Below are 18,331 nucleotides of genomic sequence, written 5' to 3' on the forward strand. Positions count from 1 at the left end.
TCTACCTTTTAAATCACATCTCTTAAATCAGTGCTTTGGTCAGACTGATGGGTCTTTCTTATAATGGCCTGTTGGGGGGTGAAGTGCACAGAGAGGAAAGAGAGAGCGAGAGAGAGAATATGAATGTATCTGAAAATCTGAAAACTTAGTCAACTATTTTACTAAGGATTGTATTGGAATTAGCTTTCCTTTTTTTGTCATCTTAAGAGTAAACATCTAACATCTTTGCTTTTTCTTTCTCACTCACTGGAAATGATAGTTTCTTGAGAATATGGTCAACTGGCAGGGAAAAGAAAAAAAAATACTTGAATATACAATGTATACATATATACAGTATGCAATGCGGTGGTATGTGGACTTGGCACTACAATTCAGATGTAGGGAGATGTGTCTTTTATCTATTTAGAGGAAACAGTATCCTCTGATTAGTATTCAACGTGATGTTTTATCCTCATTCATTTAGCATATATAAATAGTGCTATAAAACATCCCATTAGGTCAGTGACTATCAAGAAGAACATCGTTAGATTGTTGTAAAGAAAGATACTGCATTTAGCACCAACTGGGGCAGGGTGGGCAGAGAATACGCTCTGTAATATATTTGACAGTTTCAAACAGCGATAGATACATTGTCCAATGTCCCAGCAAGACATTCAAGTGAGTGAAAAACTTTTATTTATCTGACTTTACAAACTCCATGTTGCCTATGAACACAGAGTATCTCTTTCATAGTTTTAGTATACCCTATTCTTCAGCAAATGCAAATACTCTGTATATCAAGGGAAGATAACACTTTATTTCATTCTGAACTTTACCAACAGTTGTTCAGTATTTTGGAAAATCACACCACTGAGAGCAATGCCACTTGCAGATTTTGATCTTTGGAATACAGTACAACCATATTACTTGTACCTGTTTCAATCAAACATCCGACTTCTTTGTTCTTCTGATACATAATCACCAAGTATTTACAAATTGAAACATACCATTTTTTATTACAGATTATGCATGAATCCTTCATATTACAGTTAAAGCATTACACTGATTATGTTGGTTTTTGAAATTATGTGTGTAAATTAACAACCAGCAAACTTTCTGTGAAGAGTCATATAGGAGATATTTTAAGTTGTGCAGGCCAGTTGGTTTCTGTCACAATTATTTAACTCTGCTTTTATAGTGAGAAAGCAGCCATAGGCAATATGTAAATAGGTGGGCATGGCTGTGTTTCAATAAAACATTATTTATAGACACTGAAATTTCCATTTAATTTAATATTTACATGTCACAAGACATCCTTTTTTGATTTTCTTAACTATTAAAAATGCAAAACCATTCTTACCTCTTGACTGGTACAAAAACAGTCAGTGGCCATCTTTGGTTAGTAGATGATCATTTGCCAGTCTCTGTTTTAATGCTTCAATCAGGCTCAAGCATACACAAATCTGTATTATTTTGAATTACATTGATTTATCCTTTTCATTATAGCTAAAGCACCATGTTAATTTTTTGAAATGGATGTGTGTAAGTACTATCAACAAAGGTTTTTGTAAAACAACTCGGTAAATATATTTAATGTAAAACAGAAAGTTTTGAGTGGTGAGATCTTTACTTATAGTGATGAAATATATACAAGAGACTGTAGTTTCCCAACAACTACCTCTGAGAATAAAGAAAGAAGGCCAGTTGAAAGAAGGAAGGAAGGAAGGAAGGAAGGAAGAAAACTATGTTTATGGTTAAAATTGTTCAAGACAGGCAACAATCCTGATTGGATAAAATTTGGTGACTCTTGATAAAACTCAGAAATTCTTGTCTTTGATAAGGAAAATCAATCCTGGCTTATCTGTAATGCAAAGCTGTTAGGGATGTTTGCAGTTCAATACTTTTGGGCTTTCAGATATGTGTATTTCTTCCAGGCTTGGGAACTTGGGACATGCTTCATGTCCAGCAGAGCTGGGCTGGGGTTTAGTGAAATATCACAGTTGTTTTTCTTTTCTTTTTTCTCTTTCTTTCTTTCTTTTCTTTTCTTTTCTTTTTTTTTTTTTTTTTTTTTTTGGCAGAATGTACTGCCTATGCGTTTTAGTTAGTTATCATCAAGGTGAGCATTATAAAATGTTTGTTTCAAAAATTAGCCCCGGGGTGTTAGTACATTAGGTGAATCTGATCTCACAGATTTCTAAGCCTTTGGCATTCCCCTCTTCTCCTACAATGACCCTCCAGTGAGCTGGGAAGGAGGATGAGAGTGGATCATGCAATGTCAGGACTCCGAGGAAGCATCAGAATTGTGCAGAGCCTGAGAAATGTCCTTTGTCCACCTACTTGGTAAACTTTCCAAGCATATAAGTCTTGATCTGGTTTCTCAGCTTGGGAAACTGAGAAACTTGGGTTTCTCAGACGTAAAGATTTCCTAGACTTCAGACCTCTTTGTTGTTCCCTACTGTCACAGATACCCGGAGTCTCTATTAACTCTGTTGTCCTTGGCTGGACAAATCTGTTGCAGCCTCTGTTTGAGGCCACTTCTCCCTTGCCTACTGCCCCAGGACAGATGTACTGGCTTTCAACTCCCCTGCCTTTAGGATCTTTCTCCAGGGCTGTGGGAACATCCAAGCTCTATCCATTCTATGTGGAAATGGGGTACTAGTAACCCGGGTACTTTGATGCATCCCAAGCCATAGATTTGTACTGGTGATACCTTTCCAGGGCCTTCAATAGGTTCTTTGTCCCTGTTCCATTTGTTTCCGAAGGCCCCAAACCACATTGTCAACTCCAGAAGGAGTGGGTTTCTCTCTCACTCATCCTGGGTCATAAACCCTTCATCACAGAGCTGCGAGCCTTGGGGGCCTTAACGTCATAGGCAGAAAAAGTATCTTTTCTCTACTATGGGAAGACACTTGGATCTAGGCAATTGGAGCTCATATGGAAGATGAAGTTTAATTTGACAAATCCTTTCTTTACACAAAGCTGTGCTTGCAGACACATTGTCTTGTGTCATTCTCTCTAACCCAGAATGATAAGTCTGAAGGAGACTGAAAGAAAGAATAAGATTTAAAGGAAGAAAATGAACTTCAAGGTTTAACATTTCTATTTACTTGCTGAATTACAAATATGGTTGAAATGACCTTATTTTTTCCAATATGAGAAACAGCTGAAATATGAATGCTGTTCAGTAGTAAAGGGATCCACACTCTGTATTTATCTGCACTTTGGGGTTTACCCCCACATGTAATAGAATTGCCCTAATTCACCCACCATCTCTCATAAAGGTCAAAGACTATCCTGAGGTCATGTCAGCATGAGCTCATAGATCCCTATGCTCTGTCCCAATTGCTTGGGCTTTCCATTTTTTCTCTCCATCGTGTCAAAGACTCTCACCATGATCATTTATATTTTTGTTTTCATTTTCGTGGGACCTGAGGAAAGCTGGCCAATTGCACCCTTCCCTCTTCTAGCCTACAAATGCCCTATCCCCTCTCTGTTCCTAAGGGGTTTGCGCACATGGAGAGTTCTTGCCTGGCTTGTGGATGGGATCAGCCTCAGTCCTAGCGCTGTGTGTGTGTGTGTGTGTGTGTGTGTGTGTGTGCACGTGTGTGCGCGTGCACATGTGGGTGTGTGCGTAGGGGCAGGTGTGGAAAAGAGGTGATTCAGAGGTACAGACAAGTGACAGGGGAATTCAAATAGGCTTAAATACATAATTACTGTCTATTTCTCCTCAATAGACATCTCCTGAGTGCTTTGTATAAAAAATGCAGTGACAGTATATTTACAGGTTAAGAATCTATTTTTTTAAAAAAAGAGGAGAGGGAGGGATGCTGCCACAGTTTGTAGGATGGCTTGTGGGTAGAAAAGGATTACTGTATGTGTGTTCACCCTTCTTACATGGCTAGGACCCAGGGGTTGTCTGCTATTCATTTAGTCTCTCTTCCTTTCTTTCCCTTTTAGCTCAACAGAATTCACCAAAAATCCATGAAGGCTGGTGGGCGTACAAGGAGGTGGTGCAGGGAAGCTTTGTTCCAGGTAAAGACACATTTATTTTTATTGTTTTATTTTTAAGAAAAGAATCTGAATGAAATAGAATATTATTTCCAGAATTTTGCATTTGCTGCGCAGCAGGAAAGGTATTGCAAGAAGCAACCACATCTCTCTGACACATCCGGGGAAGGTGTGTTCATGTTCAAGATTGGCTGTTTAGCCAAGACTACCTTTTTCCATTGGAGCCTACCCGCCAAAGCCTTTCTCTCGGCAGGAGGCTCTTTCCCTTGGCAGTGGAGGACACAGGGTTGAGGCTCTGTCCACTCGAGTCTGGTTAAGCGAGAAAGAGCCATCTTTTAACATTAATGAAATGGGAAGGCTGGAAAGGCTGACCATGACAGTGCGGCTTCCTGGGATGCATGCTGTCACTGATGTTACTTCAGTAGCATCTGTGGTCAGGACTTAGCAGACCGGGCCAAGCACAGGCTAAAAATAACAGGTGGAGTGGATGCCGTCAGCACTGGGGGAGAGAAGTGAAGACAAGGTAGAGTCAAAAACTAAAGCCATGGCTTTAGTTTCGAAGGAAGGTGGAGGTGTGTCTTCCCCACCACTCTCACCTCATCCTTCTGACTCCATGAAACCCCTCCGAGTGAAACCCCTCTGAGCATCACTTTATCTGTTGTGCTGTGGGACAGTAATACATACTCTTGGGGCTTTCCAAGAAGAGGAGACGGCTTGGTGGGGGACAGTGGTGACCCACGAAAAAGCTGACTGCCAAATAGCCTTGTAAATTGATATTATTAACTTACAGATTTACGATGGTACATTTATTCCTTGGCCCAGTGGGCACAGAAACTGGTCTTGATTAATTCACCTACAAATGATCAGGCTTCTAATAATAATCTTGTGACAACTTAATTGACGTGTGCTATATTCATATGACGTGATACAGATACATGGCATTTTATCCCTAACAATTGGGGACACCCTTTCCAATGAATGGAGTTTTTATTGTGTTTCTGAGGAGTCTGCTTCCCATATTCAAGACATCCCAGAAAATTGCATTTATAATTACACTCATGTGCTTTGTGATTATGGAAGTAGAGCGACAAAGGGCATTCCCTCCAGGTTATAATGAGTCTTGTTAAGCTAATAATGTCCTCTGTAGTGACTTAAGTGTACCTGGATAATATAGAATTGGAAGTACAAAGTTTTGCTCTTCTGCCCCACATTTTATTTTTGATGTTTCCCCCTCTCTTGACACATTCCTTCCTTCTCTACATGTGTTCAAGGCCCTCGTTTGATTTGGTTGTTGATTCTAAGACAGCCACAGGAAAGAAGTTTTATCTTTCCTTTTATGTGTTGACTTAAAAAAGTTGAACTTTCCCTCATTTCCAGCTTTGTATGAGATAATAGGAATAAAACCTGCTGCACGCTAAGCAGTAAGGTGTGGAGGTCCGAGTGTGGACTCGAGCCAGCCACACCTGGCATTGAATCTGGGTTCTGTGGCTTCCTACTGGCAGTTCTGTCAGCAAGTTGCCTATCTACTCTCAGATCCTTGGGTTATTCATCTGTTAAAATGGAGATAAGGACTCAGTCAGCCTCATGAGGTTTTGTGAGGATTAAATAAGATAATGCAGATAAGGTGCTTATGGTAATGTCTGGTGCATGGTGTGAATCAGGACATGTCAGTTCTTGTTGGTATAACTATTACTGTTTTATCAGTAGCAATGTAGCTGGATATTTGATACTTCTCTGCTTCGGAAAAGGCAGAGAGCCATAAACTGGAAATATAATAATGCAAGTGAAGGTCTCTCATGATGTGTAGAACATGGAAGAAGGTCTCTCATGACATGTAGAACATGGAAAATGCTTAGTAATTGTTCCTGGGATTGGTGAACTCAACTCGTCTGTACGCAGTAGCCAACTGCGAAATGACTTTATCATCCTTTGCGTTGAACAGCCTCGAAACCCTTTGGCTTCCTGGTAAAGAAGACTGGTAGCTGATGATTTTACTTCCTAAACTTTGGGGCACTCCACTATGTTAAAAAAAAGATAAGAGTCATGAGAATTTTTGAATTAATGGGACCTGAGGCCCTAACATCTGACAGACTTCAAATGACCTACTTTGTCTGAATTGGTGCTTAGGGCAAACAGCAGCCCCTTTATCTGTTAGTATCATTGCTGACTATAAGACTGAGAGTGTCCCTTGATTTTCCAGTGGGATTTTTTTTTCATGGCATGGATGTGTGAAAGAGAAGAGAACTTTGTGTGACGAGACAATTTGGACAAGTTTTATTGCCCTGTGATTTCTTTACGAGAGTATCTAGAAATAATTGTCAGTTGGCGTAATAGTTGCGAATCTGTGATTTCAACAGCTTGTGGTGTGTAGAAATATAGGACTTCTCAAGCAGTGGCAAGCATAGGGTTGATTTAGCACCAGAAGAACCCACTTTGGTCAGTTCAAAGCACCTATGGGGTAGCCAGCTGGTGCTGAGCATCATGCTTGGGCCTATTGATAAAGAGGCAATGGATACATGGTTATTATTCAAGGATGAACCCACCATCTAAAGAGGAAGATAAGCCATAAACCCATGACTCAGTGTAACAAAGGCTTTAATAGGGTTTAGAGAACACGTAGAGTGTAGTGATCTTGCCTGCCTATTGACTAGTAGACTGTTTACTTGCTCAAATCCACACCTTCATCCAGCCTCACCCCCTAACTACAGCCTACTTTGAGGCATAGCCCCAATTTTATTTGTGTTCACCTCCCTGCCCTGCAGCCGTGGGCTCAGAGAAGGAGTCCTTCCCCAGGCCCAGAAAGTTACTCTTGATTAATATCTACCCCAATCATGGTGATTTCAGTATCATTCTTGAGACTGATGAGTTTTGACATCCTGATGGCTAATTTCATGTGTCAAATTGGATAGTCTGCAGTATGAAGATATGTTGTCAAACACCATCCTAATGTCAGTGGGCCTCATCCAATCAGTTGAAGGCCTTGAGAGAAAAAGACAGGTTCCCCAAGGAAGAGGGAATTATGTTTCTAGAACCTTTTGGTCTCAAGCTACATCATCTCCTCTCTGTATGTCCAACCTGCTCACCTACCCTGCAAATTACAGATCCACAATCAGACAAGCCAGTTCCTTAGAATAAATCCCTATCTTTACATACAGACACATACAGATGTGTGCACACACACGCACACACACACACACACACACACATTCTATTGGTTCTGTTTCTCTGGAAAACTGATTGATCCACTAATACAGATGTGAGCCTTTAGCAAACAGTTCTACCCATGGTGGGGACAAAAACTATACCGAACATGGCAAAACAGAAACTTGGAATGAACACAGATCTTGTATGGCTTACCTAGCATTAAATTAACCATGGAACTGCCTCAACATTGATTTTCTTAAGTGGGATAACAAGCTTCTAACTGTTGGAGATGTTTTGAATCAGGCTTTCTGTCACTTGCAGCCCAAAGCATTCTTTCCAGATTCAAGATTCTCAGTGGAGAAGAAGGAGAAGGGGGGAATATCAAGGCAAAGGGNGGGATGCACTGAGGGTACGGGACTGTCCATAGGACAGGGCACACCATGGAGCTTGATGTCTAAGGAGGCCAGCAGGTTGTCAGGGGCCAGGCCATGAGACTCTTTGTGTTTCATGTTCAAGAGCTTAGACACAATCCCTTTAAAAGTAGAAGAATTGTAAGACATACCTAAGCTCTGGAGAGACACAATCCAATGTGTACTTTAAAAAGCCAGCTCTTGGGGCACCTACGTGGCTCACTTCGTTAAGCATCTGACTCTTGATTTTGGCTCAGGTCATCATCTGAGTTATGGGATTGAGCCCTGGGCTAGGCTCCACACTGAGCATGGAGCCTACTTAAGATCCTCTCTCTCCCTCTTTCTCTGCCCTCCCCATCCTCAAGAAAAAGAAAAAAAAAAGTCAGGTATGGCTATAGGAATGGAGATGTACTGTATTTTGAAAAGAATATCAGAGGCACAGGTATTCATGAGGTATTTGTTTTGTTTTGTTTTGCTTTTAATGTTTATTTTTGAGAGAGAAAGCGAGCGAGCAGGGGAGGGGCAGAGAGGGAGACACAGAATTCATAGGAGGCTCCAGGCTTTGAGCTGTCAGCACAGAGCCCACAGTGGGGCTCAAACTCACAGACCATGAGATCATGACCAGACCCAAAGTTGAACGCTCAACTGACTGAGCCACCCAGGCTCCTCAAGGTGTGTGTGTGTGTGTGTGTGTGTGTGTGTGTGTGTGTGTGTGTGTGTGTTTTTAAATCCTCCAGGCAAGAGATGGCAAAAACCTATACTAAGACTGTGAAAAATAAAAAATAAAAACAAAACCCAAAAACTGGGTTAATCATGTTATTGAAGGATTCAGCATGGGGTTTGTTTAGTGACATTTAAAGTATATCTCTCTTTCACACATGTAGATAACACATTTATCATTTAGCATAAATATACACATTTAACACATTTCAGAAAAATTTGTGCCAACTACTGTCTTTTCACATTCCATTTATCCAAAACAGTGGGGGAATCAGGCATTCTCTATAAAGGAGGCACTATGCTAGGAACTGGGGTTTTAAAACAGAGATGCCCTCTGGGGTGCCTGGGTGGCTTAGTCAGGTAAGGGTCCAACTCTTGATTATAGCTCAGGCCTTGATCATGGTTCAGTTTGTTAGATTGAGCCTTGAGTTGGGCTCTGTGCTGAGTATGGAGCCTGCCTGAGATTTCTCTCTCTCTCTCTCTCTCTCTCTCTCTGCCTCTTCCCCATTCATGCTCCGTCTCTCTTTCTCTCACTAAATAAATAAATATTTAAAAATAAAAATAAAAAAGAGTTGGCCTCTAACTTCTTTCCACCTAGTGGGACAGACAGTCACTAAAAGTAGTAAGCTGCCTCTCACCCCCAAAGCCTCCTTCACATGCCAGTGTTTGGATGGGGAGTTTCTTTTTCTCTTTTCAGACTAGGACATCACAAGGGGTTGCTTCCGTTTTAAAGCTTCAAATCATGACACTGGGGGTATATATTTTTAGAACTTTATGAAACCCTGGAGCAGGTGAACAACTCTTTTCCATTTCACCACCTCCCAAGGATCACTCTCAGGTTGCCGAACGTGAGCTCTTGAACTCACCCATTCTGCAAGCTGTCTCTGGATCCCTGCTTTCAAGCATGGCCATACTTGGCTCTTGGTGGGTAAAGATACAAAGAACACTCCACGGTGGCTTCAAGGAACTGAGGGGAGAGAGAGAGAGAGAGAGAGAGAGAGAGAACTATCCATCCTGCTTTAGCATTTCCAGGATTGCCACAGAGGATGTCTGGGGCTACTCAGTTTGAGAGAGCATGGAGGGGGACTTCCCAGCAGATGGAGTGCCTGGACTCAGTTATTGAATCATAACATGTATGATTCTGCTAGGGGAATAAAGGAAGAAATGGTGTTTCAGAAAAGGGAGGGAGATGGGCCAAGGCCTGGAGGCTGGGAAGACAGAGGCTTACTGTGCAAGGAGAGCTCAGGGGGAGTTAGGGCTGAGGAAGGAAGTAGGGCTCTGGTCATGGGAGGCCATGCCAGCTGCCAGTGTGGATGTTACCCTAAAGGTATNTTCAGAATGAGGGAGATGGGAGCTAAGATAGGAGCAGTGAGGGCCCTGAGGAGGGTCTAGCCTCCAGGGACAGGAGCCTCATTTCCTTTCTCCCCCTACCCCCCAGGACATAGCACAAACCTGCATACAGCCAGGGAGCTCCATGTTTGCTAAGTCAACTTAAGTGAAAATGGAGGAATTATTGCTCCTCGAAGCCAAGGTGTAAAGCAGCAGCAGTGTCACCACCATCAAAATAACACAGCACTACTAACTGAAGCATGGGTGATAAAGGTACATTGGGAAAACCTCCAGTTTCCCACTTGTGTCCCCTCTACTCTTCACATTCTGGTCACCAAGTGTGTGGAGGCTTTTTTCACACAGCATGTAATGCTCCACGACACCAGCTGATTGTCTTTCAATTTAACTCCATTCTAACACTTTCTGGAGTTTGTATCGGATTCCACAGGTTGAGGGCTCAGTCCCACGACACTGCCACCACCCCACTGCAGATGCCAACCACACGTAGTGTAGGTCCCCAAGTTACCCACAACTTCTGTCTGGGCTGCAAATCAGAGGTCCCCACAATGTCTTCTTCCAGTTTGATTAATTTGCTAGAGTGGCTCACAGAACTCAAGGAAACACTCACTTACGTTTGCCAGTTTATTAAAGGATATTATAAAGGATACAGATGAACAGCCAGATGAAGAAATACATGAGGAAGGAGCTTCTGTTCCTGTGGAGTTGGGGTGTACCACCTGCCTAGTACATCAACGTGTTCACCAACCTGGGGGCTCTACAAACCCCCCACCCTGGGGATTTTTATGCAGGAGTGATCGATTATTAACTCTATTTGTAGCCGCCCTCCACATTCCAGAGGAATTGATGGGGTGGAGAAGCTGAAAATTCCAAGCTTTCTAATCATGACTTGGTCTTTCTGTTAACCAGCCCCCATCCAGAGGCCATCCAGGAGCCCATCTTGAGTTGCCTCATTAGAGCAAGAGATGCTTCTAGTGCTGGCATCTCTTGGGAATATGGAAGGGTTTCAGGAGCCGTGTGTGTGAAGAATAGGCTTAGAGGTGTGTCCCAGGCAGAGGAGTGCACCTATGTTAAGTCTCAGAGGCATGCGTGAGCATGGTGTGCGTTAGAAACGGCGGAAACTTCACTGTGGCCTGGGTGTAGAGTGTCAGAGGCAAAGTGGTTTGGGATTGGAGGTGGTCAGGAACCAGATAACACTTGGTTGGGCCATATTTCAAGTTTCTGTGGGGGGGGGGATCCCAGGAACAACGGAAGGAGAGTAAGCAGCTCTAAGCAAGGCAAGCACCAAGGGATCATGGACATGAGTCTCTGTCTGAATGATAATAGAGAAACTCAAAGCTTCATTTCTGATCATGGATGGGAGTAGGAGGCTGCTTTGGCTCACTGCATCATCTTCTGGTATGTTCTTCAAAATCAAGTAGAAATGGTTCACGCAGGACAGTAAAGTCTCCCAGCATGCAGTTTCCCACCCTCTTCCTTGCTGGGGAGTTTTAAAACCTCAGGATTGTTAGAAGATGAAGGTAATAATATCTGCTGCCAACATTTCCTGTGGTTTAGCACTGATATCTAATTACCTGTGTTGTTCCAAATGGCCAATTTTCTTGGCTTGAGAAAGGTTCCTATAGACATCAGTAAGGAATGTGAGCTCTGTTTTCTCCCTGAAGCCCTCCTAGGGAGGGAAGCTGGATGGTGAGGTGTTTGGTGATGTAAGATGACCTGCCAAGGGTCACCCCTGCCCCTCATTCCTCCAGATAGTAGATGGTGCCTATATTTGTTTTATATTGCTGCATAGCAAATTACCACATATCTAGGAGCTTAAATGTGTGTAAATAGATGCGTATTTATGGTCTTGCAGTTTCCATGGGTCAGGAGTTCAGGCCTGGCTTAGCTGGGTCCTCTGCTCAGGGTCTTATAAGGCTACAAAAGGTGTCAGTCCCATTGCTTCTCATCTGGGGCCAAGCTCACACAGGTGCTGGGCAGAATTCATTTGTTTGTGGTTGTAGGACTGATGTCCTCCACTCCTATAGGCTGTCGCTTCTCCATAGTTCACGAACTGACTGACTGTTTCAAGGCCAAAGTGGGAAATAATATTTTTTGGATTGGATATTGTTTTCCATGAAGAGTATCCTCAGAAGAAAGCCAAAGCTAGCTTCCCCCACCCCACTGCAGATTTCTCAGCCAGTGCTCCTAAATTTATAACAAATATGAAGGGTGAGGGAGACGGAAGGATTTTATACATGAGTCCCAGGTTTATGGTGTGGGCAACCTCCTGGAGGGTGGAATTCTCCCTGTGGAGACAGGAAAGAAGCAGTGAGGTGGGTGGGACAAGGCTTGTAAAGGCTCCCAGTGGACAACCCTGAGGGGTTCATCCAGACGCCATCCTGAATTGCTCTTCCAGCCATTTCCCCCCTGCTTTTATCTCTCTGGCTCTTTTATCCTCCCCTCAGATTCTGGCTTATGATACTTCTCCCTACTCAGAACTCTGTCCTGTGTTTAGCAAGCTTGCCTTTTGGCCACTGGCTCAGACTCAGTGTTTGCTTGCCACCATCTTCCCAAGCTCCGACTCCACCTGCAGATGACAGGCTCTGTTGACACCTGTGTCAGCTGTTGCTCAGGACCCAGCTTTCTCCCCTCAGGAATTCACTGCAGGGCCACCCCAATCCCACTCAGTCTCCCGGGGAAGAGAAGAAGATGCCACAGCCCCTACACTTTACCTGCCCTCCAGCATCAATTAATACACTCCAGTTGAGTATTGGATAAAGTCATTGTGTTGGTTTAATGTGACTGCCATAACAAATAACACAAGCAGGTGGCTCAAAACAATCAGTAATTATATAATTATTATAATTCTGGAGGTAAATATTCTAAAATCAAGCCCCTCTTGATGTGTCACTTTGACATCAGTTTCTCTCCTTTTTTTTTTTTTTAACTGTTTATTTATTTTTGAGAGAGCAAGAGAGAGAGACAGAGCATGAGCAGTGGAGGGGCAAAGAGAGAGGGAGACACAGAATCCGAGGGAGAGGGAGACGCAGGCTCCAGGCTCGGAGCTGTCAGCATAGAACCCAACATGGGGCTCAAACTCACAGACCATTGACATCAGTTTCTTTGCTACAGAAATATATGCACACCTTTTTGTTTGTAGAATTTCATTTTAATTTCTGTGAGGTAACACTAGCGTTTTACACAGTCCCAGTTCTATACTGTTTGGTCAAGGGAATAACCCTCTGGTATTGGAGGGAGTAAGTCCCTCCTTACTGTGTATGTTCTTGTTTCATCTGTTCCATTTACTGGAGTGGGGAGTGGGTGAGTGCACACAGCAGTACTTTCCCCCGGACTTTGCTTTTGCCATTACCAATCTTCTTTCTCTTCTGGGTCATGGAAGCAGCAGAAAGACTATGGGAAAGTGCTCGCTGGCTTGGCTCGTCCACTAACCAAACACGTAATCTTAGGCAAGTCATTTAGTGTCTTAGGCTCTGGATTTCCTCATGTATAAAATCATCGTGTTGAGCTGCATTAATTTCAAAGACCCATTCTGGCTCCAATATTCTCTGAGAGTTTGCTAATGTGATAGAAGATTGGTTTGGGAGATACATTTAGCAGCATTAAGAAATAGAATATTGATTTCATTCACAGGATAATTTTATTATGTTCTCAGTATCAGTATTTGGAAATGGAGACAGTGACGTAAGCGTGACTCTCTCGATTTCTGATCTCTCGTCTCTACCAGAAAGCAAATAGAACTTAATGGATGTATTCTTCTCCATATGGGAGGGTGATGTTACGCTGACTCACTCTCAATTATAAATACCTTCATTTATATTTTTCTCAGAAATTGGGATGTGTAGAGATTAAAATTTACTCTGAGCCTGAAAGATTCCAGACACCATGCTAGACAGTGGGGATACAAATAAGAATAATGCTCCTGAACTTAAGGAGTTCATAGACACGTTTAGAGACAGGTGGCAAATCACGGGTTCCACTTTAGCCTAGTAGGCGATGTGAGACTGGAGTGGAGAGCAAAGGAGAAAGTTTCACCTAACTCTGCCTTCAGGTCAGAAAAGGCTGACATCTCTTGAGATAGGTCTTAAAAGATATGGAAGAGTCTGCCAGGTGGACGAGATGGAAAAGGTCATTGCTGGTGGATTAAACGTAATGGAATCTGACCTGCCACTGAATAACAGACTGTGCACTTCTTGCAAGCAGTAGGCACTCCTCTTTCTAGTCTCCTGTGTGATAGCCCCTATTATTACTATACTTCAAAGCTGGATATCAGAAAGTGCATTGGACTCAAGAAGATCATGCTTTGGGTCCCACTCCATTGTGAACCTGTGTGATGTTTAGAAATCACATAACTTCTCAGAGCCTCAATTTACTCACTTGTAAAATAAGGACAATAAAACCTACATCTCAAATATTTTTGTAAAAATAAAATTACAGTAATCGCCCCCTTATTTGTAGAGGATGCAAGATGCTAGAATCCCAGTGGATGCCTCAAACACAGATTGTACTGAACCCTATATATATATCATGGTTTTTCTTATACATACAATAAAATTTAATTTAGGCACACCTGGGTGGCTCAGGGGGTTAAGCTTCCAACTTCAGCTCAGGTCATGATCTTATGGTTCATGAGTTCAAGCCCCACACTGGGCTCTGTGTTAACAGCTCAGAGCCTGGAGCCTGCTTCAGATTCTGTGTCTCCCTCTCTCTCTTTCCGATGCTTACCTGCTTATGCTCTGTCTGTCTCTCTCTTTCTCAAAAAATAAATAAACATAAAAATTTATAAGTTAGACACAGTAAGAGGTTAACAACAAACAATAATGAGTAATAAAATAGAATAATTATAATAATATGTTATAATAAAAGTTACGTGCATGTGGTTACTCTCTGTCAAAATATATTGGTGTACTGTGCTCATCCTTATTCTTGTGATGATGTGAAATGATAAAATGCCTACATGATGAGATAAAGCAAGATAAATGTAGGCATGTGATGTCGCATTATGCTATTGTGGACCTTCTGATGAAAATTCAGAAGGTGAATTTTCTGCTATCAGACTGTGGTTGACTGTGAGTAAATGAAACTGCGGAAAGCAAAACCGTGGATGAGGAGGGGCCACTGTGTATATTAGACTTTGACGTGCCTTATAGACTCAGAAAGCCTGCGAAGGTATTGCTCTTTTTGTTACCGTAATTTTGTACTGGGCTTTTTACCTTTGCAAGGAAGGGCCCTCCTTGGTTGTACTGCTCTTCTGAGTTCCTAATACATCCTTCTAATCCAGGAAGGCAGAGTAATCCTTTTGAAGATACGTAAACAGTAGCACATTGTGCAAAAAGATAGACCTTGGGCACAAGTATCCATGAAGCTTGTATATATACTTCACTAGGAAGACTGTTGAGTTGTAGCCATCACAGGAAGTGCTGCTCCTGGGTGGGCTCTTGCACCAAACCTTCTCAGAGACACAGGTACCATAACACTGATTCCTAGTCCAGTCAGCCCAGGTGGCTCTAACCAGCCACTCACCTTGGAAATACTTGCGGAGCTTCAGGACCTACCCAGTTAGAAGTGGACCAAGGAAGCCTCTATGGCCGTGGGCCACAGTGGGTTCAGGCAGTAATGGGCACACTGTCTGTAGAGAATTTCATTGCAAATGATGAAACCCACTGAAAGTTCGATCTGCGTTTTTTTATTATCTTCATGTGCTGAAAATTCTGGAAATGCCAGTGATAAAAATACTCCTCCTGAAAAAGTAGTCTGTTGGCCTAAGCTCTAAACAATTCCTGTGGTTACTGTGTTGTGTTTTAATAACATATGTAGGGTCTTCAAGTTAGCACAGCTTTGTTACTTATCCTCGAATGAGCACTGTAATCCGACATGGAAGTTACCTGGAGGAACCATCAGTTACTCAGTTGGCTTCTAAGACACAGGGACATAATGACATATGTTTGTTACTAGACGACCTTCCTGAGGGTTCAGAATTGGTGGAGTTCACTGTAGGAAAGGGCAGTCCCTGCCTCCGATCCCTGTCATACTACATATTCCAGAATTTAAACAGTGGATTCACAATAAGCGGCAGGAGCACTGTGTTTGTAAACACAAAGAAGCAGAACTTGAATTCCTTCAATTATGTCATTCTGTGTAACTCTATGGGGTTTTTATTTGTACTTAGTTTAAAACACAGAACCAGAATGTGAACTGCAAGGTAAAAAAATGTTTTCTTGGGAAGTGCAGTTTTCGTCTTGTACGTGAAATGTTTTATTGAATCTACATCATGCCTTTGCCACCGATTTTAATTGTGTGTTTTAAAACTAAAGAAAAAATATTCTCATGATTGCTAGAGGGAATAATTGTGTTGTTCAGAGCAGAGAGTACTAAAAAATTAGAAGACCCTAAGTCACATACTTTAGGTTTGCCACTGTATACAGCCCTAGGTTCAGTAACTGTACGTACATTGAATAAATAGAACAAGAGCTGAGCTCATGGCTCCACTCTCATCATGAAACACATGGTTTCTTTGAGTGAAGCTAACTGGGTTAATGTCTGTGATGTTGGCCATCACAGCTAGCTGGAAATCCACTCTTTCCTCCTCCTGGCAAGGCCTCCCATTTGAAAGATGTGTCTGGGATACCTTCATGCAAGCCACAGGTAATAGCTTCATTGAAAAGCAGCTTGGTGCATGGTTGTAAGGGTAAATACTGCTCATTGACTTGTTGTGTGATAGTAGGATTGTTTACAGAATACACAGCAGGCCCACTTCACCCTCAGGTTATACCTCTTTGTCAGGTGGAAGATAATCAAAGGCAGCAAGACTATAATCCCAGGCAGGAATCCTTCTACCTGCCAAAGGATGACAGGAAGGTGCCTGTGGACTTTGTTACAGACTGTAACATTTGACAACATTCTCAAAAAGACAAACTATGCAGCAAAGGCTTTTATGTCTCAAGTATGCACAGGATGCTCTTTGAAGATTTGGCAATAGGAGGGCGTCAGCTCCCTTCCCTTGACCCCAGCCTGGGTTGCAGGGTCCTGGTATGATGATAAAGGCTGGAAGGGGTGGGGGTGGGTGTCCTTTCTCTCCTAACAGACTCCATGCCTCCGTATGACTGGCCCCCATGGCAGCTGTGCTGATTTTTGCATTCCATCTCCTGCAAGCTGTCTTCTCCCTCCTTACCAACCAGAACTGGGTCACCACTTCCTGCCAGGTGTCATACCATTGGCTCCTTTTCAGCCTGGACTCGGATCACCCATGATGCTTCTTTCTGGAAGAGTGCACATTTCTGTATCGACAGCTTCTAGACCTGAGGGCTCCTTTGCAACCTCAGTCTGTGCCTACCCTTAGTCCATGAATGGGTGTTCCAGAGCCTCTTCCTTTGCCTCTTCCTTAACTCTTCTCAGAGCCTCGCACCCCCGTCCCCACCCCCGGCACCCCTGCCCCCATCCCCCCACCCATGCTTGGTGCAAACAACTCCCAACATCTCTAGCACTGATTCCAGCCTCTTCCCAGTTATGTCCTCATTATCCAAGCTTTTGAACAGCTCTACATCCCCATCTTTTGAGCACCAGAGTTTCACAGCATATCACTAGTATCAATTATACCCTCCATTATATTTTATTTTAGACAATCCGCCTTACGCCTAGAAAGTTGATTTTTCCCCAGAAGTGATCTTTCTATCACTGCAGCAGTTGCCCAGAATTGTGTCTCCTTTTAAAGTGTTTATTTAGATCATAATTTTCTTGTTTGTTTCCCTGGGAAAAATATCACCCAGGTTAGTCAACAGAAGTTCTGCCCTCATCTCATCAGGGTGGAAATATATAAATAATATATCATATTATCATAGCACCTTTTATAACATGTCACTGTATAGTGTTCCAGTATAACAATATATTATATACTTACCGATTTTTAATTATGCATTTTGTTAATGCAGCTGCTTTTTTAAAATTTTTTGAGGACATCCTCCTTGGTGCCTTTTAGCATTCTTTCTGTTCTAATTCAGACTGATTGCACTCTAAGTTGCTCAGCTATTACACTGGCTTTTGTTTCTGTTTGAGTTTTGCTTTGCGGGCTATTTGGTTTTCTTTTTCAGATATAGTGATATACTCTTGAATTCACTTTATAATTTTCTGAACTGCATGTTTTAAATTTTTCTCTTGTTTTTGGCAGTAAAGGTATAGGGGCAATCAATATTCTGAGTCCTCTGATGTCCAGCAAAAGGTCTTTCTTTTGCCCTTACACTTGAGTGATAGTTTCTTTGGTACTCGAATTTTAGTTACAAAACTACCTTCCATCAGATTTTTCTAGGTACCACTCCACTGTCAACTTGCAATGGTGTCCAAGATGAGAAGTCTGATGCTTTTTGTAGATAAATGTCTCCCACCAACCCAGGCTCCTACTGGCTTTTAGGATATTATCATTACCTTTGAAGTTCAGAAATGTCATGGGGATGTATCCAAGTGTATATGTCTTTTTTCATTATTTGCACTCAGCATGCTGCAATCCAGGTTCTAACAGAGCAGAAGGTTTTTTCTTCCTGTTTTGTTCACTGATATATGAATGCTAGGAAGAGTGCCTGACAAAAAGTAAGATTCAGCTCCCTGAATCTTATTGGCTAAATGAACTAGTATTCACGGCTCTGTTTATTTTAGGGGAAACTCTGTTCTATTATGTCTTTCATCATTTCTTCTATTTCCCTCTGTTATTTCCCCCATCCACTCCCTCTGCT

The 18,331-nt window shown here is 42.4% G+C and overlaps 1 protein-coding gene across 1 annotated transcript in view; it reads left to right on the forward strand.

The window, feature by feature from the left end:
* CA10 (carbonic anhydrase 10) overlaps positions 1-18,331 on the forward strand; it is a 494,025-nt gene that overhangs the window by 78,869 nt on the left and 396,825 nt on the right. Inside the window, exon 2 of the mRNA XM_077776811.1 lies at positions 3,937-4,011. Coding sequence (XP_077632937.1) covers positions 3,937-4,011 — 75 coding nt within the window. The remainder of the gene's footprint in view (positions 1-3,936; positions 4,012-18,331) is intronic.

Source organism: Crocuta crocuta, unplaced genomic scaffold (genome assembly GCF_008692635.1).
Source record: "Crocuta crocuta isolate KB4526 unplaced genomic scaffold, BGI_CrCroc_1.0 scaffold352, whole genome shotgun sequence".
Taxonomy (NCBI): Eukaryota; Metazoa; Chordata; class Mammalia; order Carnivora; family Hyaenidae; genus Crocuta; species Crocuta crocuta.